The sequence below is a fragment of the Elaeis guineensis genome, chromosome 4 (assembly GCF_000442705.2).
Source record: "Elaeis guineensis isolate ETL-2024a chromosome 4, EG11, whole genome shotgun sequence".
Lineage (NCBI taxonomy): Eukaryota > Viridiplantae > Streptophyta > Magnoliopsida > Arecales > Arecaceae > Elaeis > Elaeis guineensis.
In genome coordinates, this window is record NC_025996.2 from 25,159,388 (window position 1) to 25,183,332 (window position 23,945).

The 23,945-nt window shown below is 37.8% G+C and overlaps 2 protein-coding genes across 2 annotated transcripts in view; one reads left to right on the forward strand and one right to left on the reverse strand.

Moving 5' to 3' along the window:
* LOC105043288 (MADS-box transcription factor 50) overlaps positions 1 to 15,142 on the forward strand; it is a 77,957-nt gene extending 62,815 nt beyond the window's left edge. The window contains exons 3-8 of the mRNA XM_010920779.4: positions 13,270 to 13,351; positions 13,912 to 13,973; positions 14,104 to 14,203; positions 14,285 to 14,326; positions 14,421 to 14,462; positions 14,805 to 15,142. Of these exons, the coding sequence (XP_010919081.1) occupies positions 13,270 to 13,351; positions 13,912 to 13,973; positions 14,104 to 14,203; positions 14,285 to 14,326; positions 14,421 to 14,462; positions 14,805 to 14,948 (472 nt within the window). The 3' untranslated portion in view covers positions 14,949 to 15,142. The remainder of the gene's footprint in view (positions 1 to 13,269; positions 13,352 to 13,911; positions 13,974 to 14,103; positions 14,204 to 14,284; positions 14,327 to 14,420; positions 14,463 to 14,804) is intronic.
* A 4,203-nt stretch (positions 15,143 to 19,345) lies between these two features.
* LOC105043530 (uncharacterized) lies at positions 19,346 to 20,822 on the reverse strand. The gene has a single exon (XM_010921111.4). It carries the CDS (start codon positions 20,631 to 20,633, stop codon positions 19,713 to 19,715), a length of 921 nt encoding a protein of 306 aa, XP_010919413.1. The 5' UTR covers positions 20,634 to 20,822; the 3' UTR covers positions 19,346 to 19,712.
* Between the last annotated feature and the right edge of the window lie 3,123 nt (positions 20,823 to 23,945).

The window sequence follows — 23,945 nt, forward strand, 5'->3', positions numbered from 1 at the left end:
AGTATTGTTTGAATCTGATTTATATATATATAATATATATATATATTTTTATTTTAGAAAAATTTGATCCTAACTAGGAGAGGAATCAACTCAGATTCTAAAAAGAAAAGAGATCACTAGTATAAATACAAACCTTGTACGACAGCTTTGCTTGTAGCAATTAGAAGAAAGTAAAAAAGATTTTTTACCCTACTTTTTATTTAATTCCTCTTTTAACTAAAACAGGAATTCAGTTTAAATTTGGAGACTCAAATCTCAGTAGCATAAATAAGGACATGTGTATCAGTTTATCATGTTCATTAAAAGCAACCGGCTTAGAACCTCGCCTTTGATTTTTTTTAAATTTATTATTACTTTTTGAGAGGTTCAAGTTAAGAAACTTAAAAAGAATTTTTTTTTTTTCCAATTAGATCAAGTTAGTATTAGAGTCTAGGGTCCTAACTCTATAGAGCCGTGGTATATGGTCCAAATTTGTGAATAACGCAACCAAATAAAAGAACAATTAGCTGTTTGTAGTACATCGATTGATGAAAAGGGAGAGGACTGTTACTTTCATGTCAGCAAATAATGATGTAAAGGAACGCTTCATATTACTATAAAGATTGCACAACTCAGCTCGCTTGTGCCCCTTTTGATGCCTTTTAGCTTCAACACCTACAACTTCTCTCACAGATGTATCTCAAATGTCTAGGAATGACAGTTTGTGAGCTAGCAAACAAAAACATTAACCCACAAGAACTCAAAATCCTCTAACTTAGCCTTTCAAAGATGAAGCATGAATTGAGATAGCTGTGCATGATCTATCAGTGTTGAGAAGATGGTGAATAGATCAATTAGAACCTTATTTTATTATTTATGGATATATGAGTTTTTAGAAAGACTTTTACCTATCCAAAGCTTTCTAGCCATGATGTTACTCTATGGAATTCCTATGTAACAAATAATGATGCTTTCATATGACCTAAAGGCAATTCAAAAATTTAATCAGGAAGTATTTTTACCCTATCAGCTAAAAAATGATGTATTAACTAGTAGTATGTTGGCAGACATATGATCAATCTGTACAATAACTATGCCATCGAATTTCACAAGCATTCTATCTTTCTAGAGATCTCTTTTAACGGTTATGTTGTCTTCATAAAGTATATTGTAGATCTTAGTGAGAACATCTGGAAGAAGCCGAAGCTTTTCAAAGATAGCATGAAGAATGTAGGGATCAAGAGAAAATAAATAGAGAGAAGGTAAGAAAGGTGATAAGTCAAAGATCCTGATAAAAATGGTGAAAATTTTGATAGAAAGGAGGCTAAAAACAAGCTAATATTCATTGAAACATTACTATGAGATTAATGATCATAAAAAAGAAAAGTGTTGGAAGCTACAACTAGTGTTGTGTTTGAAGGAGAAGATGAATAAGGAGGATGCTTAGAATCAGCAAAGATGGTTCTTAACATGATGAAGTTGAGAAGCTACCTAAGGTTTAGTAAACAAACTTTAGCTGAGCATGATGACAAGAAATCCCAAGGCAATGATTGGAGCAAACACGGAAGAGATGCACAAATAACTCTATTTAAATATCAAAGTGAACTAGAACATGATTGGTGATGAGGCTACAAACTACTCATCCATGTCCCTATTCTCTTGGCTAGATCCAAAAGGATATAAAGCTAAAGTCCACCAAGTAACGTTCCTTCAAGTTTGTAATAACTAAGAGGTACATCAATGAAATGTTGTGCGAATTAGTTCTTTTGGATGTATACCAAGTCATCCATAGAAACACTTATGGATTGAGATGCGGTTTTCTGTAGGTGGCAATGAAAGTTTTGGTTCTTAAAGAATAGGAAAGAATTCTTGATTAGCACTATAAGATATGAGGATACATTGACTTCACAATTGTTTCACACAGAACAAGACTAGTTAATGCTAGCAGGAAGTTTATCCTATTGATGTAAAAAGAGGTGGATATTTCATAATAGAGGATGAATTTATTAACAAATTAACAAGCTACAAGGTTTAGTGATCAGTATGAGAAGCAGCATTTGTTCATATCCAACTTAATTTAGCAAGTGCTAAATTTTGCAAAAAGAAAGGATCACCGAACCGGTCTTTGACGACCCTTTTTTTGGGTACAACTATCTTGGACTACTTTATCAACTTCAAGGACTGGATATGATTTGGAAGTAAGATTTGCCACATCTAATATTGGATCATGAATTGAAACTTTGGAAAATCATAACTTTAAATCCATGAGGATTTTGCAATGGACAGAATATGAAGTTGATTTAAGAGTCAAGATCTAAGTTATACCTAAATCTGAAAATTTTTTGTAATATTTTTATTTTAGAAAAATTGTGCACCAACTAGAAAAGGAATCAGTTCCAAATTCCATAGGAGAATATTTCACTAGCATGCATAGAGGCTTCATAACATAATTTGATGCATGTTGATTGTTGAAAAGCAGAAAGAATTTTATCATACTTTATATCTAATTTTCTTTTAATTAGAAGCAAAATTTGACTCGGATTTGGAGACTCGAACATCACTAGCATAAAAAGAGGACCTATGTATATGTATCAATCTTATAATCCTTAACAAAAGTAAAAAGCCACACCATCAAAATTCTTTTAAGTTATTATTTTCTAAGGAGTCCTAGTTAAGCGGGTTGAAAAGAAACTTTTTTCTTCTCCCTAATAGAATATATAAGAGTGATAAAGTTCTCAAGTAAGTGCATCCACTACTTTGTCTCTGATATGTGGTTTATAATGATAAGAAAAGTATTTTTTGAAGCCACAAAACCACTTTAGTATAGAGAAGAAAATGGGATAGCACTTGGAAACAAACAAACTTTTATTAATACCTTAAGATTGGCACACTAGTACACATGTTCACATATTAATTGGGATGGGACACACTCTCTCTAAAATTGGGAAGACCTCACGATGGCACTCTTACAACCACGCATGCACTTTCTTCTCGCACACACTATGGTAGGCTTTGACTCTTATCTATAGATGCCATAGGTTGATGGATAGCTCCCTTTAATGCTCTTCTTTTGACTTCTTGAATAGTGGTTCAAGAAGGGCTTAGAGAGATGAAGAATAGTTTGTGATAGTTGTTGATAATTTCAAAGAGACATCTAGAATATACAAGAGATATCTGGTGAAGAATGGATAGAGAGAGTTATTATTGATTCCCATTACTCTTCCTCAACATCAACTCTCTAACGTTTGCTCTTGTAGTCATTGTCGTTCTCTAAACTCCATAAACTTTAAAGCATTGAGTCTTTTTTGTGATGATTTCCGCTACTTCCCTATCTCTATTTGTTGCATTTCAATTTCTCCTCTTAAGACTTTTTCTCGTAAGAAATGATAGTGCACCTCTACATGTCTGATTCTTGTGTGAAACATTAGATTTCCTATTAGTCGAATTGCAGATTGATTGTCACAATGTAGTGGCATTGCATGGTCAACAAGTTGGTGAAGATCTTTCATCAGTTGCATTAGTCATATATTTTTTTGAGGTGCAGTAGCTGCTGCTGTGTATTCTACCTCTGTAGTTGATAGTAACATTGTTGGTTGGCTCTTGCTATATGAAGAGATTACTCCTGACCCAAGGCTGAACATATAACATATAGTTGATCATTGGGTCATGATCACCAGTATCGTTGGCATCATAGTATCCAACCACTTTACATGTATCTCCTCGCTTGTATGTTAAACCAAAGTCAAGTGTTCCTTTCACGTATGTTAGGATTTATCGAACAACCTCTTAGTGGGGTTGCTTTAGATTTTGCATAAATCAACTTACTACTTCAACTGCATATGCAATATCGGGCTGTGTCAATGTCAAGTAGATTAAGCTCCCAACTAATTACTGGTCCATGGTTGGGTTGTTTAGGTCCTTGCTTTCTTTTGTGCAAAGCTTAGCATTGACTTCAATCAATATGGATACTGGCTTGCAATCAAGCATACCATATTTTTGTAAAAGATCCTCAGCGTACTTTTATTGAAATAAGAATAAACCTTTTTCCATGCAATTTACTTCAAGCCCTGGGAAGTGATTGAGCTCTCCAAGCTCCTTCATTTAGAAGTGGACCAATAGATTTTCTTTTGTTCGACGGATCTCTTCCATATCATCTCTAGTGATTATGAGATCATCCACATAAACTAGTATTATTGCTAGCTTACCTTCTCGATCTTTGAGAAACATGCTTGAATTGGTGCCACTAAATATCCACTTTGAATCAAGAACTCTAATATCTTATCTTACATATCTTGGTACTTGCTTCAATCTGTATAGAGCTTTTTTTAACTTGCATGCATACTCAAGATGAGCCTTACTCTCAAAAACCCATGGTTGCTCCATATGTGTATCCCAATCTAATCCCTGTAGGAAGGCATTTTTCACATCCATTTGCCACAACTTCTAAGACTTGCTCACCATGAGTGCTAGTAGGAGACGAACAATGATTATCTTAGCTACTGGATGGAATGTTTCATCACAATTCAATCTGTATTGTTGCAAAAACCCTCAAGCCGCCAATTGTATTTGTACCTCACAATTGATCTATTTGGCCGAATCGTTATCTTGTAAACCCATTTGCAAGAAATGGATTTTACTTCTTTAGGCTTAGGCACCAAGTCCTATATTTGATTCTTTTGTAGGGCTTGAATCTCTTCATCGCATTTCTCCACTTAATACATTGTGATGCTTCTTCATATGTTATTGGTTCATTTATATCTTCTTCTTTTGCAATGGCTACATTAGCATACCTAGGATTTGGTTTCTGCTGCCTACTTGACCTTCTTAGCTGTGGTTATGCTGTGACTTGTTCTCTTCCTTCTTCTTGTTAGCTTTCTTGAGCTCCCTTTGATGTTCTTTGATATATTCCAATTTGCCATGGGCTTGTTTCTTCTTCTGACTCACCACTTGGCAATGGCACAAGTTTTACAATTTTTGGATTTTGCTTTCCTTCTCTTTGCTCTCCAAATCTCTCTTGCAGCTTCTCTTCTATCTCCTTTGAATTAGGTAATGCCATGTGTTGGGGTGTCGACCAAGATGATGCTCCGTCAAACACCACACTTCGAGATACATAGCATCGGCCAATTCTAGGGTCACAACATCTCCACTGTTTTTTTTTATTATCGTATCCTACAAAGATTGCACCTGATTGCCTTCTTATCAAACTTGCTATGTAGGTGATCAGGTACAAATATGTAGCTCACATAGCCAAATACTCGAATGCAGCTCACCGTGGGTTTTATATTCCATAGCTTATGAAAGGATGAGATGAATCCCAATCTTGTGTGTAGTAACCTATTGATCACATGGGCCATGATCTTTATACACTGTCTAGAAACATCCCGAAACATTCATGGCATGCAACATATTCCGACATCTCTCAAAGGTGTTTATTCTTTCTTCCTACCATACTATCTTCTTGTTGTATGCTAGAACATGTCAATTATCTACGTATTCTGCATTCTCGTAGGTAATTGTAGAATTCTTTGGATGTATATGCTCCCTCATTATCCCTATGTTGGCATTGTATTTTTCTTCCTATTTCACTTTCTACTGTTTCTTTGAACTCCTTAAATTTTGTCAAAGTTTTTGATTTTTCTTTCATAAAATAAATCCAAACAGGCAAACATATATGGAGTAATCATCTACAAAGATTGCCATATACTGCATCCTGCTAAGTGATGGTTGTTTTATCCATCCAAATACATGCGAGTGAACAAGCTCTAGTGGTTGCTTCGTTTTGAACTTGGAGTCTCCATATGGTAATTGATGTGCCTTACTATATTGGCACCTAGCACAGACTATATCACTATAGATATTTAGCTGAGGGAGGCCTTTTAGCATGGGCTTGCTTATCATTACTTTTAACTTGTGATGGCTAATGTGTCCTAGTCATGCATGCCATGGATTGACAATCTTATTCTTCTTCATTTTATCCATATATGCTTTTTTTGCTGACATCACGTAAATAAAATATAGCTTTTGTCCTTCCATATTTAGTGTACCAGTTATTCTTACCTCTTGACATACCTTGACATCCTTAGGACTAAATACCACAAAGTTATTGGGTTCTGTTAATTGTGATACTGACAAAAGATTTTTCTTTATCCCAAACACATGATCGACATCTTTTCTTGTACTTGGTTAGAATTGAAACGAGGTTCAATCATCATATTGCCAATAGATGTGACTGATAATCTCGTATTGTTGACAAGCATCACAACACTTCTTCCTTTATATTATGATAGATTATGGAGCTTCTCCTCATCACCTATTATATGATTTGAGCTCCCTAAGTCAAGGATCCAATCCTGCTTATAATTAGTTCTTTGAGGACTAGATACTGCTAGTGCGAGCTCTTCATCTTCTGCTGCTCTTGGTGTTACTTCCTCCAATCTCGATTATAGCAAGTGATGTTTCAGCATCCCACTCTTCTTGACTATTGTATTTTTGTGATAAGTTGCTTAAGGTTGCTGCATTGCCTTTTGCAGATTTTCTCATAAATGTAGTCTCTTGCATAATGGCCTCCCCTACTGTAATTATAACACTCATCTCCATGACTTCTTGGCCTTCTGAATTGTTGCTTATTTTCATCTCTATGCTGTTGAACTCCCCCAAGTTGAGAGCTCCTTTCCTCCTATTTTCTTGATTTATATTCTTCTTCCCTTTCTGATTTTGCACCATTTCGATTTCTATTATAATCTCTTATTTTTTTGTTACTAAAAAGTGCCTCCTCTTCTCTCTTTAGTGAGACTCCAGCCATTTATTTGGCCAATGTCTCTTAATTGGCCAATAAATTTTCTAGATTTTCTATTGATGGTTGCACTAGCTACCCTCAAATTGTTGTAATAAATCCTCTATATTCAGGTTCCAAGTGTATAATAATCCTCATTCTTTTGTCATCGATTTTAGAAGTTGGATCTAATTTTGAGATCTCTCTATATTATATCTTATTTTTTTGTAAAATATTGATTAATTGTCATGCCATGTTGAGTAACTGACATTAATTCATTTTCTAACAGCTTGAGCCTCATATCATTTCTTCTGAAAAATTGAGAGGCCAGTACACCCCTTGCAGCTTTAGGTGTAGTTGTGTATTTGATGTGTTTTAGCATTTCCTCCTCTACTGTTGTCTTGATCGTGAACATGGTCTTGCCGGCTTTAATCTTCCATTTCTTTAATGCAGCATCATTTTTTTGTGGTGGTTGCATGGTCTTGATTCCTCTTATAGTCTCCCAGAGATCTTGCTCTTGTAGGTACAACTTTATGCATGTTTGCCACATGCTATAATTCTGATCGTTTAGCTTCTTAATGCGCTGAGTTCCGCCATTGCAACTTGATAGACCCTGCTCAATATCAAGTAAGCTTGGTCTCGGACCAGCAAAACTTTATAGTCCCTGACTATGCCCAAGCAAAATCTCTCCAAAGAACACTGCCAAAACAACAATCCTGGACCACCTGCTTTGATATCAAATGTAGAGAGGAAAATAGGATAGCCTTAAGAGTAGTACACTAGTACACAAGTACACACATTAATTGGAGTGGGACATACAAACTCTAAAAATAGGAAGACATCACCATGGCACTCTAACACACCACACATGCACTTTCTCCTCACACACACCATGGTAGGCCTTGACCCTTTGTATATAGATGCCATAGATTGGTGGATAGCTCCTGTTAATGCTCGTCTTTGATTCTAGAATTATAGTTCAAGAAGGGCCTAGACAGATGAACAGTAGTATATGATGGTTTTTGATAATGTCAAGGAGACATCTAGAACATCCAAGAGATATCCGGTGAAGAGTGGAGAGAGAGAGAGTTGTTGTTGATTCCTAAGATTAAGTATGTTTTAGATTTACTTTCTTTAGGACATTAAAAGAATGAACAAGACTCATTATTGAAATGTAGTAGAAATCCTTTATGTATCAAGTGATATCACCAAAAGCACAGGCTTTTCTCATCTATAATTGATATTATTGGCGCTAAATCTAAATCTACATTGCAGCCTTACATCATCCCAGAACTAGATTGTCGTGAATTGCTTAGATTATGAAGAAAGATGTTAGTTGTCGGCTAGAAGAGTTCAGAAGTTTCAACTGTAATTAAGTATGGAAATGCTTAGTTCAATTTCAACAATTAGTAGTTTCTTATGGTAGTTAGGACTTCAAATTTAAGGGGTTAATCATTATTAAGATGTTAAGTTTGAAGCTTGTATGAGCTTAGAGTGCTTCCTCCTTGTTGGGTAAGTATCCAGTTCCCAAATGTGTCATGTTCTATCATATTCTTAATGAACAAAGTTCTTGTTCTCTCTCTCTCTCACTCTCTCTCTCTCTCACTCACTCATGCATGCGCGCACACAATTTTCTTGCAGTAAGTTGTTTCTGAGCAGGCTTTCCTTGCAAATATCCATTCAGCTCGGAGTGGTCGTTCCCTACGACATGCTTTTCATATTTGTTTGATGATTTGACCAAGTAAGATTTATTATAGCAGCTGAGGAGCAATTTCTAAAAAGTTATTTAGGAACTTATGAAGACTCTATTGGGAAGATGAGTCTAAGCAGGAGGCTTTGATATATATGTTGAAAACCAACTCGATCTGAACTGCTAAGCCATTAGGTTCTGGACCTAATTTATTTCATGTGAGATGAGACGTCACACATGATCCTCAACAATCTTTCCCTTAATGTATGAGCTGACTTGACTCCTCGATTTCTATCTAGCACTCTAATCAAGCCTTGCACCCAATTATTGTTTGAGTGCAGCGCCTTTTACCACTCTAATCAAAGAGCCCTAAATCTCCAAGAGCAACACTTCATGAAGATGTGCTAGGGATCTAGTCCAAGAACTACCCCCTTTCCAAGAGCCACGTTTCACCATGCTTTTACGAGTGTCCATTCTTTCATGAACCATACTTGAGTGACCACAAAAACTCCACTTTAACAACTCGTATGTTTCATTCTTTGTAAGATCTACCAACTTTGGTGCCTTTATGGACTGGAGAATTTGCTCGGGATTTTCAACCATTGGCTTTCATTGGAGTTATGAATGGATCAAACTTGGGTTAAATCCATGATGTATGTGGATCCAAACTTGATGAGATGAAATTTAGGTTAGGATCCATCAAGATGTGTGAGCTCCAAACTTGAAAACAGACAAAATTAATAGTCAAAATCCGAGTTTGGGCACGAGTTTTTCTAGGTTTCAATTCAATGCACGAATTTATTTTATGTTTCTTCATGCTATCGTTTTTTGTTTTTCTTCTCCATCCACCATTTATTAGAAAATAATATTAAAATAAAACTGACTTGACAATATATTAAATTCAACAAGCATTACACTAATATACTCCTATAAATAATAAAGGCCAGCTGAATATAAACAATTAAAGTTTCACATGTATTTCAAAAGATAAACCAAAACAAACCACTAAAATAGCAAAATTTTCACTAATTTAGAAAAAATAACATGATAATCACTAAAGAGCCGGACAGAGGAAAGGAATCAATGCAAGTAACATGGACAATCCTCTTTAGATACATGCATGTATCTGAATATATATATATATATATATATATATATATATATATATATATATATATATATATATATATATATATATATATATATAAAGTTTCACATGTATTTCAAAAGATAAACCAAAACAAACCACTAAAATAGCAAAATTTTCACTAATTTTGAAAAAATAACATGATAATCACTAAAGAGCCAGACAGAGGAAAGGAATCAATGCAAGTAACATGGACAATCCTCTTTAGATACATGCATGCGTGCATGTATCTGAAGAGGAGTGCTTGCATGCATTAATTATATATATATATATATATATATATATATATATAGGTGTGTGTGTGTGTGGATACATACATACACATACGTGTGTGTGTGTGTGTGTGTATATATATATATATATATATATATATATATATATATATAATATATATATATATATATATATATATATATATATATATATATATATGTGACATAAATATGCTGTATGGCAGTTTGTGTATAAATATTTGGGTCGTGTTTTTAAACTGGAATGTAGCCATATCTGAATCCAACTTGATCAGAAATCAGATTTTAAATATTATGAAATCTGACTTTGACCTAGCAAGGGTATTAGAAACTTCAATTGGACCTACACCGAATTATTATAAAATAACTGGATTGAGCTATCGGATTTACACGCCTAGCACGGATACCATTTTTTTGGGAGATGGCAAGGCTAAGAAGGAGGCATAGATAGACGTGCTGGGGTCCATAAAAGCTTGTTGTTAGGTTTTGGGCCCAACTTTCTCTCTCTCTCTCTCTCTCTCTCTCTCTATATATATATATATATATAGAGAGAGAGAGAGAGAGAGAGATCCTTTACTCTTCCCAAATTCATTCCATATGGGACCAAACCTCAAATAATCCTCAACAGGCTCATTTCATTGTGCAATTAATCAAATGGGTGTGCTCGTGCTACATCCTTATATCATTTGCAATGCAATGATCATAGACATCTCAAGATACACATATCCTTGATGTGATTAAGTTTGTTAAGAATTAAGTACATGTATTAGAAGTGATCAAATTGCTCCTCATTGTTAAACTCAAAGATGAGTTTTTGATTTTAGTGAACAAGGGAAGAGTCATGAAAGCTAACGATCCATGATGCCCATAATATATATAAAACACCATAGCTATGTCATAATTATCCAATTAGTATTTAATAGCTGGAATTTTTTTACTAATATGTTTGGAAAAAATGGCATATTGAAAGTTTCTATTAAATGTCACCAAGAAAAAGGATTTTATTTTGGATGTATTGGACATTTAATCAGTTTTTTCTTTTAAATTCTAAGATGTTACCTAGCATGAAAGCAATTAGTAACTTCAGCTGATACTTAATATTTCAAGTTATGAAATGATTTTAGTAAATGTCATTGTTTAGCAAGATAAAGAAGGAAATCATCAATATCGTGTTGACATCATGTTGATGGCTCATGAAGCATGATTCGAGAGTTGAGAACAGAAATTCATCTCATATGAGTCTGTATTCCAGACACTAATGTCTTGTATCTTGTCATATCTTCAATCTGCAACTTTTCATCCACAATATTTCTATTTTATTCTGTTCTTTTTTCCCTTAACTTTTTATTGCTTTTATTGAACCTTTTTGCATCATCTCTTTTATAATCCCAAAGAAAACCTATATGTGCCACAGCTGTTTTCGCACACGAATCGCAACCTAGTTACCCAGCTCCTTCACTTTGGTTACTTGCTGTGAAGTCTGAATAGCTTTTGCCTTTAGCCAAAGTGCTAATCAGTCTTAGATTCCAATGGGATGTCCTGCAAGATGTCAGGATAGGGTATTATCCCAACTCTCAAGTGGTAGGATGGCAGCATTTTGTAATTTTTCTAGCATATTAATCGGCATGTCTTTGGATATCATCCATCCCAAATGTCAAGAAAGGAGGAGAATAGCTCAAGATCCATTGTGTTGGCATTGAAGCCCGTATCGATCGATTGGCGACACTATTCAGTACGTCTTCGTGTTGTTCTGTGCCAGCACGAAGGCGAATTGCAACCTAGTTTCCCTGCTCCTTCACTTTGGTTGCTGTGAAGTCTGAATAGCTTTTGCCTTTAGATATCTCATCTTGCTAGCTAGGTTAGAATTACAACCAAAGTGCTAATCATAGTCTTAGATCCCAATGGGATGTCTTGCAGGATGTCAAGATAGGGTATTGTCCCAACTCTCAAGTGGTGGGATGGGAGCATCATGCAATTTTTCTAGCATCTTAATTGGCATATCTTGGGATATCATTCATCTCAAATGTCAAGATAGGATGAGAATAGCTCAAGGTTTGTTATGTCGGTATTGGAGTCTGCATTGGCCGATTGGCGGCACGGTTTGGTATGCCTTCGTGCTATTCCATGCTAGATCCGAACCGGCACAGCACAGAGAGGAAAAGAGAGAAGAGGTAGGGAGAGGGAGATAGCAGAGGTTGGTGGTGGCTGCTGGTGGTGGCTGTTGGAGGGCCGCAGAGGCCCTCGGATGATTGAAGGAGCTGAAAAGAGAAAGAATCAACAAAGGAAAGAGAGATAGAGAGCAAGAGGGAGGGAGGGAGAGGAATAGAAGGGGTAGGAGATTGCGAAGAGGCCTATGGTAGCTGTCGGAGGGCCGCAGAGGCCCTTGGATGGTTAGATTGTTCTCCCTCGTGCTCTCCCGCTCCTTCCATCCCTCTCCCTTCACGGCCCCGCCCCTCCTTCTGGAGGAAGATAGAGTTTCGGATGCCTCGGTGGCTCTTCGGCAACTTCTCCGATGTCTCACCCTCCTTCCCTCCCCTCCTCCCTTTCTGTTTTCCTCTCTTTCTCCCTACTCTATTCTTGCTGGTATCTCATTTTGAAAGCCAGAACTATACCAGTCGGCTACTAGTATGGTTCGGCATGCCCTGAACTGGACAGTTCAACAAACCTTGGAATAGCTCTTATTCCTTGGAATATCACATGATGCAAAACTAGGTGTTGATTATAAAATATTTCAGATTTCTATAGTAGATCTGCAGCCATACTCTGATCAACAAGAAGCTGGATAAGATTCTCCATCAACCTCTGTACCTCGATCTTTGAATTCAATGAAAGAAGCTTTCAAAGGGGGTTCCCTCAAACAAAAATAGAATGATTGGGGTGCAAAAGCCCTCCAGCTTATCTTATGCATCAAAAAGGCTACTCGACCAGCCTTGACGGATGTGATCTGAGTTTCTATGGCGAGAAATTTGGCCTCCTCGTGGTTAAAGAATATCAAGAATTCTTTCCTTAGTACAGTGCCCAACATAGGGGGGCATCTCTATAGCGGATTCCAATGCCGACCCAATATGAATACATGGTGGTAGTGTAGATTGAGTGAAAGAAGATAAGGCAGGGCGGAGAAAGACTAAGAGCTATTATCGGGTCAGGCTAACGGCACCAGCTTTCATTGTCCTCTTTCTCTTTGCCTTGTGGTACTCTTAATTAGGGTGGTTGTGGGTGGTAGGCCACCTCCAACTAGCAACGGTGTCGTTTTACCTTATAGGTTGGAACTGTGCTTTATCTCCCACAAAAGAAATATGCTGACATTTATTACTTAATGATATTTCTATATGATAATTTTTCTGGTCTTTTATTTATATCAGTTTCATCTTTCCATTCCCCGGTTTTGTATTACAAACTGATAGCTTTTATTATACTTGGGAGTTTGTAGCATGCAGAAAACAATCAATCGCTATAGAATGCATGCAAAAAGTGGCATCAACAACAATGAAGTAACGGAACAAAATATTCAGGTGCAAATTTTTGGGTCATTTAATTTTTCTCATATGGTGGCTTTAGTTTCTGTGTTTGATCTTTATAAGAAATGGTTAGGTATTGGTTTTCACCAAAAAAAAAAAAGGCATTTTGAATTTATAGTAAGATTCTCTACAAAAGTTTCAATGTAAATTTTCTCGGCAGAGTTTCAATGTGCCTTTTTCACATCTCCAGATTGTGATCTTGAAATGAAGTCGTTTATGAGATAAAACTGCAGCAAAAAAGAAGAAGAAGAAGAATGAAAGGGCTTTTTTTTTTTTGCCTACAAAAATGAAAGGGTGTTTAGAATGATTTTATTGGTGAGTTCACATTATAAAATGTTTTGGCAAGTTCACATTATAAAACCCTACGAAGTGGTGGTATGAATGATGAACCAGTAAAAAATTGAAAAAAAAATTAAAAAGAAATTGCGTCATTAAAGTTGTTACAGGGGTCGTAAGTCACATCTACAAAGATCCTAAACAATTCAAAATAGTCAGGTTACAGTTGTGAGATTTATAGATTCTACTATCCCTAAATATCTTTAAATTGACTGCAGCAATGCAAGTTTGAAGCTGCTAGCATGTCAAGAAAAATTGAATCCCTTGAAGCCTCCAAACGGTAAGTGTGTAAACTTTGAATTGATATTTGTAGTTTCCTATCCTTTCTCCTAATTAGACAGACCAACTTCACACTTAGAGAAGTACATGAGTTATGCCATGTAATCTTGGAAGTATTAAATACGCTGCAGGAAACTGTTAGCTGAAAGTTTAGAGTCATGCTCTGTCGAAGAACTGCATGAAATAGAGGGTAAGCTAGAGCAAAGCCTACGAAACATCAGAGGGAGGAAGGTAACTTGTGAAAAATAATTAGGTCAATTTTCTTCAGCCATGAACAAACACTTGTCTTTTTGACTCTCGTATAAATTCCAGAATCAGTTACTAGGAGAGCAGATTGCACAACTTAAAGAAAAGGTAGATTACTTCTTTATGATAGCTGTGTTACTTTTTGCTAAAGAATTTGATGGAAACTATACTTTTGTATGTTATTTTTGTTCATCAAATTCAGGAGCAGACCCTCGAGAAGGAGAACACATTACTGCAAGAGAAGGTAAGAAGATAGTCATCTAAATCATCTGTCATTAATCAGTCAATATAAGAAGATAGTTATCTAAATCCTGTGTCATTAACCGGTCAATATATTAAAAGTTTAGTTCGTATCAGAAATTATGGCTGATCAACTACCTCGGCAAAACTAATTTCTGTTTCCCACCATGTACTTTGCTCTCTTGAGGCACCATATGAAGCAGTTTATATCACATGGAAGTAAACGAGCGTGCCGTATAATAATAAATAATTTTATCGAATGTGTAACTAGTATGAATTATTTGATCTGTCAATAAAGGATAATAAACAAGACATATGTGTAACTATGATATTTTGATGTCTGAAGTGCAAGCTACAATCTCAGCCACCACTAGCTGATCTGGAGGAAGCTGATCCAGACGAGCAAGATGGTCAGCATAATGAGGTAGAGACAGAGCTGTACATTGGATGCCCAGGAAGAGGAAGGATCAATTGCATGTCGCCAAGTTGATGGACACACTCTTCAGTTCACCATGGAGCATGTATAGAGGTGAATAGCATATATTGGCTATACATACCTATGAACAATAAATAGTATGCTGATATGCTGAATTTTATTGTTATGCCGTACTATTGCAAGATGCAATCAGAATGAATGAAAAATTGAATAATGAATGGAATAGCTTGAGGAGGCGGATTAGACAATTTTATCTAGCAGAACGTAAGCGTTTTAATTTAGCCGTTGTATGATACTATATTCTAAGGGTGCCAGCTAGTATGGTTGGTAAAGTCTCCGGGGTTCTGGTACCAGGGGCCTGGGTTTGAGTCCGCCACCACCTGGATTTTAGCTGGGAGTTCTCCCATTCTAGGTCCTTTAGAACAATGAGAATAATTTTATCCCAATTAAGATTAGAATAATGGTTAGAAGAGCTAGCGTTTGATCAGAAACAGCTGTTTTATTAATCTTTGGGCAGTCAGGACCATTGTACCCAACTTGGTTCAACAGACTACCTGATGTAACGGTTATGAAGGATACAGGAGAGAGGAACAGCTGTTTCACTGATCCGACTGACAGATGCTATAATAAGCCAAGATGTTATCTGGAATTAGCAGGGAGATTATGCTATTCTATATTGTACATTATTGGATTGACTTGATTCAATAGTCTCCCTGATGGTACAGTTAGGAAAGATAGAAGAGAACGCAGGGAAAAGCTGTTTTTCTAATCCAGCTGACAGATGCTGGTAAGTACCACGATGTTGTATGGAGTTCGCGGGGAACTTCGGTTGTATATGGTACGTTATCTGCGACCATCTCGATTCAAGAGTCTCCCAGATGTAAAAGTTAGAAAGGAAAGAATAGAGAGCAGGGAATAACTATTCTCCTTATCCAACCGACAGATGCTAGCATAAAACAAAATGTTATCTGGAACGTGGAGGGCAACTTTGTTCTACAACTGTTTGCATCATGTCGTGACTATGGGATCATACATCTTCTATTGGTTGTGTGTGTGTTTTTTTGGTTTTTTGGACGAGGTCTAAAACAATACTACCTTTGCTAGAAGTTTGGGGTCTCAGGCTCCAATCCACTTGCTGTAATCAATTACTGGTCTGTAGTGGGTGGGATTCAGCGGGTCCTCTGAATCTTGCTGCTAACGTTCATGAGGGCATGGAATCTGATCCATGGCCTCTAATGCATGTAATACTGATTCAGCACGTCCTCTGAATCTTGCTGCAAACGTTCATGAGGGCATGGAATCTGATCCATGGCCTCTAATGCATGTAATACTTTGCCACCACCAGGTTTCTTGCGGGCTAAACCGTCTCTAAAAGCAAGACGGGCCAAGTGAGGGAACAAAATGGAAGTTACGGCGGATTGGAATTTCGAAGGGGAGCTTCCTTCCCTGGCTTTCGTCAGTCTTTTATGTTTTACAAGCTGCCAAAAAAGTTTGTTCATTATTCGGTCAACAAAAAGGTGTTTAAAATGAAGTTGCGAAGTAACAACTGCGAAGCAGGTTTATTCCCGTGAGAATTTTAATGAGCTTTTTTCCTCTCTCTCTATCTCTCTCTCTTTGCCATCACCATTGATTTCAAGGTTGGTCATAAGGATTACAACCATACAAGATTTGATGGTGCCAAGTAGTGCTGTTAATGAAGTGTTTTGAGGTTGGTGCTGAGAATCCAGACCCGTGTCTCTCCCTCATGCAAGTAAATAATGTAGTCAATCTAAATTAGTAAATAAACAAATACATAAACAAAATATACTTAGGGGATTTTAGTTTGAAAAATAATTTAGGGGTCTGGTCTCATGCCGCATCCACGTCATTGAAATTAGCTGCTCGGCTTAATAGTGCTATCATAAACAAAAAAACAAGTCAATGATGCTCATACGGGATTTTTCTCTATTGAGATATTATATATTTACAAAAAATTTCATAGTATTATTAACTGAATGGCAAGATATGTGGTCAATGACATTGGAGCGATATTATACTATTCTTCAACAAGAATCCCTGCTCAAGTTTTGAATGGTTTGTTTTCTGATTCTCATGAATGTCACTATATTTATATTAATTAATTCATCTGATTTATCAAAAAGAGCAAGAAAATCTCAACTACTTCAGGAAAAAAAAATCTCAACTGACGTACCCGGGATGTATAGCTGCGGAGCTTGTTTCTGGACTTGAACCAAGGTATCTTCTTTCCTCCCCTAGCAGAGGAGAATGTTGGGGAGCTGCAACGGGCGTTTAAGCGCTTTCTTTGGGTTGCTGGGCAGAGCGAGTGGACTTTTATGGCATTAAAATGCTTATGTTTACGTCCGTTGGGTTGCCGGCGAGCTGTTGGACTGAATGGGGTGGGTGGCTCTAGGGGAATGGAACAGGATGGCGGAAAAATCTAGGTGCACGCATTGAAGGTAGCTGTCATCTCGTTGACATTTTATTTCGTTTGCTCCTAGTTTTCAGCTCCTATGGGCATATATTGTAGCATCTCCCAACACAAAACCAATAAATCGATAAGAAGAAAATGGAGGATAGGAAAAGCATGTTTCCATGTCTTTGTCAAAATAAAAAGGAAAATCCTATGCGTGCCATCAAAATAGGATAAATATCTAATAATATAATATAATTAGAATTGATATCAGATTAAATATAGATCGAATATCTATATATTTATATTTATTTTATCTGATAAATATAAATACAGATATAAATATTATTCGAATGTAAAAATTTATATTAATATTTATTTTAAACAGATGCGAATATAATTCAGATATTGAAAGTATGGATATAATTATGGATATAAGTTGAATAATTAAATTTTGTGACTATAAAATTAAAGATATTACTAAGTATATTATAAATCAAGTTAACAGCATGTTTATATGATTGTATATTTTTCTTACAAATTGATAAGTATTGTTGTGGTATAGAACGGAGGCATCATTAGTTCCACATTGGTTGTAAGTCAAGAAGGACTCTGGCTTATATAGAAAGGGACTACCCATCCACGTGAAACGTTTTTTGGATTGAGATCCCGAAGAGCAAAACTATGAGGTCCATGGCTAGAGTGGACAATACTTTACGCACTAAGCCATAGTCTCTTGATCACAATAAAGACGTGCCGGTAAGGGACCACCCTTGCAATTATGAAGCTCCCCCTGCCCGTACACCAATCTGTGATAAAAATAAGGAGAAGAGCACCTTCCATCCGTATACAGACTCTCCCTTGACTAAGGGACTATGTTATTGTATAGAAGGGAGGCATCATAATCCCACATTGGTTGTAAATTGAAAAGGACTCTGGTGTATATGGGAAGGGACCACCATCTCTGTGAGGCACCTTTTGGATTGAAATGTCTTGGGAGAAAATCATGAGGTCCATGGGCCAGAATGAACAATACTTCACGTGTCGAGCCATGAGCCCTTGATTGCAACAAGTAGTATATAAAATTATATAGGATTATAAGTAAATTCAAATATTTGAATATAGATCAGATAGTTGTCTATCTATATCCGTATCTATTTTGTTTTGATAGATATGGATATGAATATGGATATTAGTCAGATTTTTAAATTTCTGTCCATTTTCAAATGGATTTGAATATGAAAATAGATCCGAATGAATATTATCCATACCATTTTTACCCCTAAATCAATGTGTAATAACTTCTCTCGGCCTATTCAAGTTGAAGTTGAGCGAATAGGTCTTGACAGCATTCTTGAACTTCACTTTCATGTGCAACAGATGTTGTTGAACTAAAAGCCACCTTCCGTCAAAAAAAAAAAAAAAACAGCTACCTGAGTAGAGTTCTATACTATTACATGTTTCAATTAGTAAAATTGAAGTTGATACCCCAATAAGGGACGAAGATGAAGAAAAGATAAGAAAAGTTGAATTGCTTGGCAAAGTTATACCCTCATAATGTTATTGATTACAGCAACAAAGATAATTAGGAGGGGGAAGAGGGAGAGGGAGGGAGGGGGGAGAGAGACAGAGAGAGAGAGTATATAGAGCGGCGACGTGTTTAAAAACCAGGTGTATAGATGGAGCTCATTAGGTATTAATCGGTTCCATCTTATGCTTCCATACCAGTACAATGGAGATGATTCTAAGATGAGCAGTGTTTCATAAATTTGCACATAGTACTACCACAATATTGAGAGGGAAACCATGCTGGTGACATGCTCCTACTTTGTCACAATACAACTCTTCTAAATCTCATAATTCCTCGCAATGGCAGACCCAACTCCAAATGCCATCATTAGCATGCCATCCGACCATGCTCAGTCTACCTTGTGCTTGCGGGCACTCCAAACAAATGCATTCACAACGAACACAGGAGTAAAAACAACCAAGCCATTAAGGAAAAAACATAATGATGTTGTTGCCTCTTCTTGTCGTTGGAATATCAGTACAAGGAATCATGCTTGGCAACCCTTGCCTACCAACTCCCACCAGCCATCATTTGATGAATTGCGCACAGGCAATGCCTCATGCTCCTGGAAATCCAACTTCAGGACTCATTGCACCATCTTTGTCTCATCAAAGAATCAAAATTACTTTATAGAGCAAAAAGAAGAGATAAACTTGGATAAAGAATTTTATGAACTATGATCAACAGATGCACAAATACTAACATCTACAGTGGCCAGTCTCGTTTGAACTTTCTTCTTGATGAATGTCATAAGAGAAGACAAACCTAAATGAATCAAATCAATGTAATACACACCCTGCTAACAAGTTAAGAACTCTCCTCAGCCTCAATTACCCAATCACGAAGAAGATGGTGCGTAGTCATTCTCCAGAGCGGGCGCGGTGCGAGCCACCGACGCTGTGGGCGCCCTCACATGGCCCACCATCGAGATCTGCAGCGCCTCCTCCTCGTATGCCCTCCGCTCCATCTCCTCCCTCTGATACCTCTTCCTCCTCGCACTCGCCACCGCCACCACCATGAGCCCCAGAAGCACCGTTACGAACGCACCCGCAACCACGCTCACCACCACAACCTTCCATTCACTCACCTTCGAATTCTCACTCTTAGCTGATTCAATCACCAGAGCAAAGTGGCCTTGCCGCCGGGACAAGCATTTGTTGCTCGCCGTTTGATTTGATAAGCTCACATTGCCATCCAACTCAAACATTGCACAGAGTGGTCTCAGACGCTGTAAATTTCCAACAACTCTGGAAAAATCCACCGCAATGGGTCTCCTGGCGACCAAGATCTCGAGCTCGGATAAGTTCTTGGAAGAAGAGTTACGGAGACCAGCTGCATTGTAGAAAAGAAGACCCAGGACCGGAGACACGAGCTGGAACCCAGATATGTTGCCGTAAGCGTTGTAAATAGCGGAGAGATTGCCCAAGTTCTGGCGCACAACAATGAGCCTTTTGATGTGGGGGTGAACGAAGACACCAGGAGCAACCCGGAATTCTTTGATGGCTGCTCCATATCTTCTGAGGCTCCCAGCTCGATACCTGACGGTCTCTGCAGCGACAGCGGAGAGGCTCGAAGGGAGCGGCAGCTTATAAGCGATGGCGGTCTTGTGGTGCTTGGTGTGGTAGGATTGGAAGGCAGAGTCTCTTACAATGCGGTCGATGACGCGAGGGTCTTGGGCTTGATGTGAAAGGGATGGCAACATGACTATAGGAGGGAGGAGGAGGAGGAGGAGGAGATGAGGTTTGGAAGGCAGAGCCATGGGAAAGAAAGAAACAAAGAAAGTCTTTCCTCTGTTGCTCTGTTGTTTGATTATAAGTTCGAAAGACGAACACTGGCTCTGGTCCACCGGAAGATGCAATGAGAGCTTTCACTCTGTTGCCTTTTTTACCATTTTCCGGCTTCTAAAGGCAGGAAAGATGACTAAGAAGTAGAGGAACCAGGGAAATGGGAAATCTTTGGATATAGAAATCATGGGAGATGGTTAGAATATCTTGTTTCTTTATGAATTCCATCTAGTTTATGGATCTTGTAGATGACTTCTAAGTTTCGCATTAATATACTTTCTATAGCTGAGTTCTGGTTGGGCAAGGGAATTATGGGTTCGTGGGTCTGGGAAATATGATGATGGGTGGGGATGGGTGTTGGGTTACTTTCGTAAAGGAGAATGGTTGGTAGTGGGGGTGGCTGATTTGGGGGTCACGTGTTTAGGTTCTTTGAGAATTGATTAATGGGAGGTAGAGGGGGCATAAAAGCGTTTTGGCATGAATGAGCTCAGGCAAGCCTGCTCTTCTTTTCTGGTGAGGATGTGGCCCTGGGACTGATGGAATGATGGTGGGAATGGCATGCTTGGAACTGTGTGTTTTTTGAGTGTGTTTTGGGTCGACTCAGGTGGCCATAATCATGAATTCTTGAGCCTTAATATGCCGTGTGGGCGAGTATGTGATATCCGGGTGAATTTTGACTATATTTTGCAGGTAACCCAGATTTCAGAATTCTCCGTTTAGTTAGTTAGGTCTCTTTGATGCTGTTAACAAGTTGATTAATGTAAACCTTTGAAGCAAGGGGATTATATTTGTGGGTGTTGGTCCTCTGGCCTCTGCTTCATCTTGCAGTTCAACTATACCCTGCTTTTGATACTGACAGCCTGACATGGTATTGGAAAGTGGTTTCTGGTCTGTCAAATCTTGATGATGTGGTGTAATATACTCACCATTGGATTCGTCCATATGATGGGAGGGATGCCCTTCTTCAAACTCGCTCTTTGAATCGAACATTCTCCAACAAGATTGGGGCCCTATGGTCATGCCCAGGAGCAATAGCCACGTTGGGATGCCCCTCCCCCCTCTAACCCCTTTTCTTTATAAAAAAAAAAAAAAAAAAAACTGTGCCCTACTTTGTGCAAAAGTTTCTAGTCTAACAAGAGTGGAAAATGAAACATGATGGCATGCTGATAAGGAGAAGTCAGTCTGAAGTAGAGGTGGCAATGGGTCAGATTATCATATACATATCACTCGGTCAAGCAAAAATTTATATCCATATCCATCCTTATTGTTTTGGATCGGATAAAATAAATAAGTGGACGATAGTGGGTCGGATCAGGCATATGTGCTTATCTCGGATCGGGTTGGATGGGGTTGGGTCGGGTTAGATCATCGGTCTCGCAAAAGTTCTAAATGTCTTCTAGTTCTATCAAGATTAAGCTCTCAAAACCCCTACTTCCAGCTTCTACCGATATCAAGCTCTCAAAATCTTACACCGATCTCCTTCTGATCTCCCTCAGGTGCTCTCCCTCTGATCTCCATTCTCCTTTAGGTGCCCTCCCTCCTGTCAGAAATCTCTGAAAAAGAGAAGAGATGAAAAGAAAAAGAAGTGAAAAAGAAAAAAAATGATTAAGCTATGCGGGCAATGGTCTTTGCCTTCCATTTTTCTCATCTTTCATTTTTCCCTCAATTTTTCCTCTATGTTTCCATCCTTAGGAGTCTCGATCGGATGGGAGGCTTGGAGTAGCCGAATAGGGTTCCCCCCTTTTTTCTCAGTTCTTTCATCTTAGAAGTCTCCATTGAATGGGAGGCTAGGTCGATGAGATTGTGTTGCAGGCCGACTGTCATTGTACAGCGACCGAGAGGATTGGCCGATCTTATAGAGGAGGTGAGAGAGAGATGAAAAAATCTAGAATTTGTGGAAGGAGGGGGAAGGCCTCGATGAGAATGATGGAGAAGGCAATAGGGGTCAATCCGATGTGGGGTCGTTGGCCATCAGGAGCTTGGCAAAGGTGAGAGAGGATGGAGAAAGGGAGGACGACGGCGATGGTAGAGAGAGAGAAAATTGAAATGGATAGGGACCATAGGGTTTATGTTAGGTATTTAGATATAAAAGATTATATATATATATATATATATATATATATATATATAATATATATATATATATATATATATATATATATATATTAGGTCGGGATATATCTTATATATACCTATCCGAACCCACTTTGGATATTTTTCATAAAACCCATATTCACCTTAGATTTTAATCCGATCAGATAAAGACCACCCCATTAGGGTCGGACTAATTTGCCACCTCTAGTTCGAAGATACTGGAAGGTAGATGGGTAGGCAAAGGGCAACACAGTTTATAGCTTGTTTGATCTGAGCTGCAGTTGAGTGGGCTCAAGGAATAAGTGGGTTTGGGCTGCCATGAGGCATCAAAAATTCCGGCTTCGTCTTATTGAAGACCAATTTAGATGAGCAACATGCAACTATTAGAAGCCCAAACTAGTCCAATTTGCCATAAGTTATTTGAATTTATTTTACCTCGACCATATAAATAGCCGTCGAGCAAGGATTTGATTCTGGTTGGAATTGATCTTCAAGGGTGAGGTGGATATATCATAAAAAAAAAATGAAGATTAACATCTAGTAGTTTTTTTTTAAAAAAAAAAACTTATCTTGAATATTAAATTCATGGATAGAATGAGATAGAATATAAAGTAGTAGTAGAATCAGGTAATTCCTGTCTATTTTACCTTAGGTATGAAAGTTATATTAGGGTAGTCAAAAAGAATAGTGTTTTTGACATAAAGTAGAAGAATACAGTTGTTATTTAGTGTTGGGCAAAATTGGCATGCGGCATAGTAAGGTAATACCTAGCATTGGGCCAGGGCTACTGGTGTATGGACACAGCCGCCGGATAGAAGGCTGTTGCTCATCTCGACAACCACCATGTTTGGCACCTCGATGTGATGATATGCATTCTCAATATAAGCAATAATCCTTTATATTTAAGATGAATGACGTGATGGCTATCCAAAGATATACAATCCTCCATGGAGCAAAGCAGGCACCGCAAAGGATCCATGCTTGCAGTTGCCTCTATCCATGCAGACCTAGAGTGGACATTTGTTGTTGGGTTCGACGCGACTAGCAGGCAGGCATCTCTTACATTACCATGCAATTCAAGATGGGGCTTCAAGCTGTCTCATTCCCAGCATGTCTGGTGCGCATTTATAAGCACTTAAAAGTAGCTACAACTTAAATTGATTCTCTAAATATGAGGTCAAAACTAGGTAAAC

Coding starts and splice junctions, on each gene's coding strand:
- LOC105043530 (XM_010921111.4), bottom strand. CDS start 20,633: ATGGCTCTGCCTTCCAAACCTCATCTCCTCCTCCTCCTCCTCCTCCCT.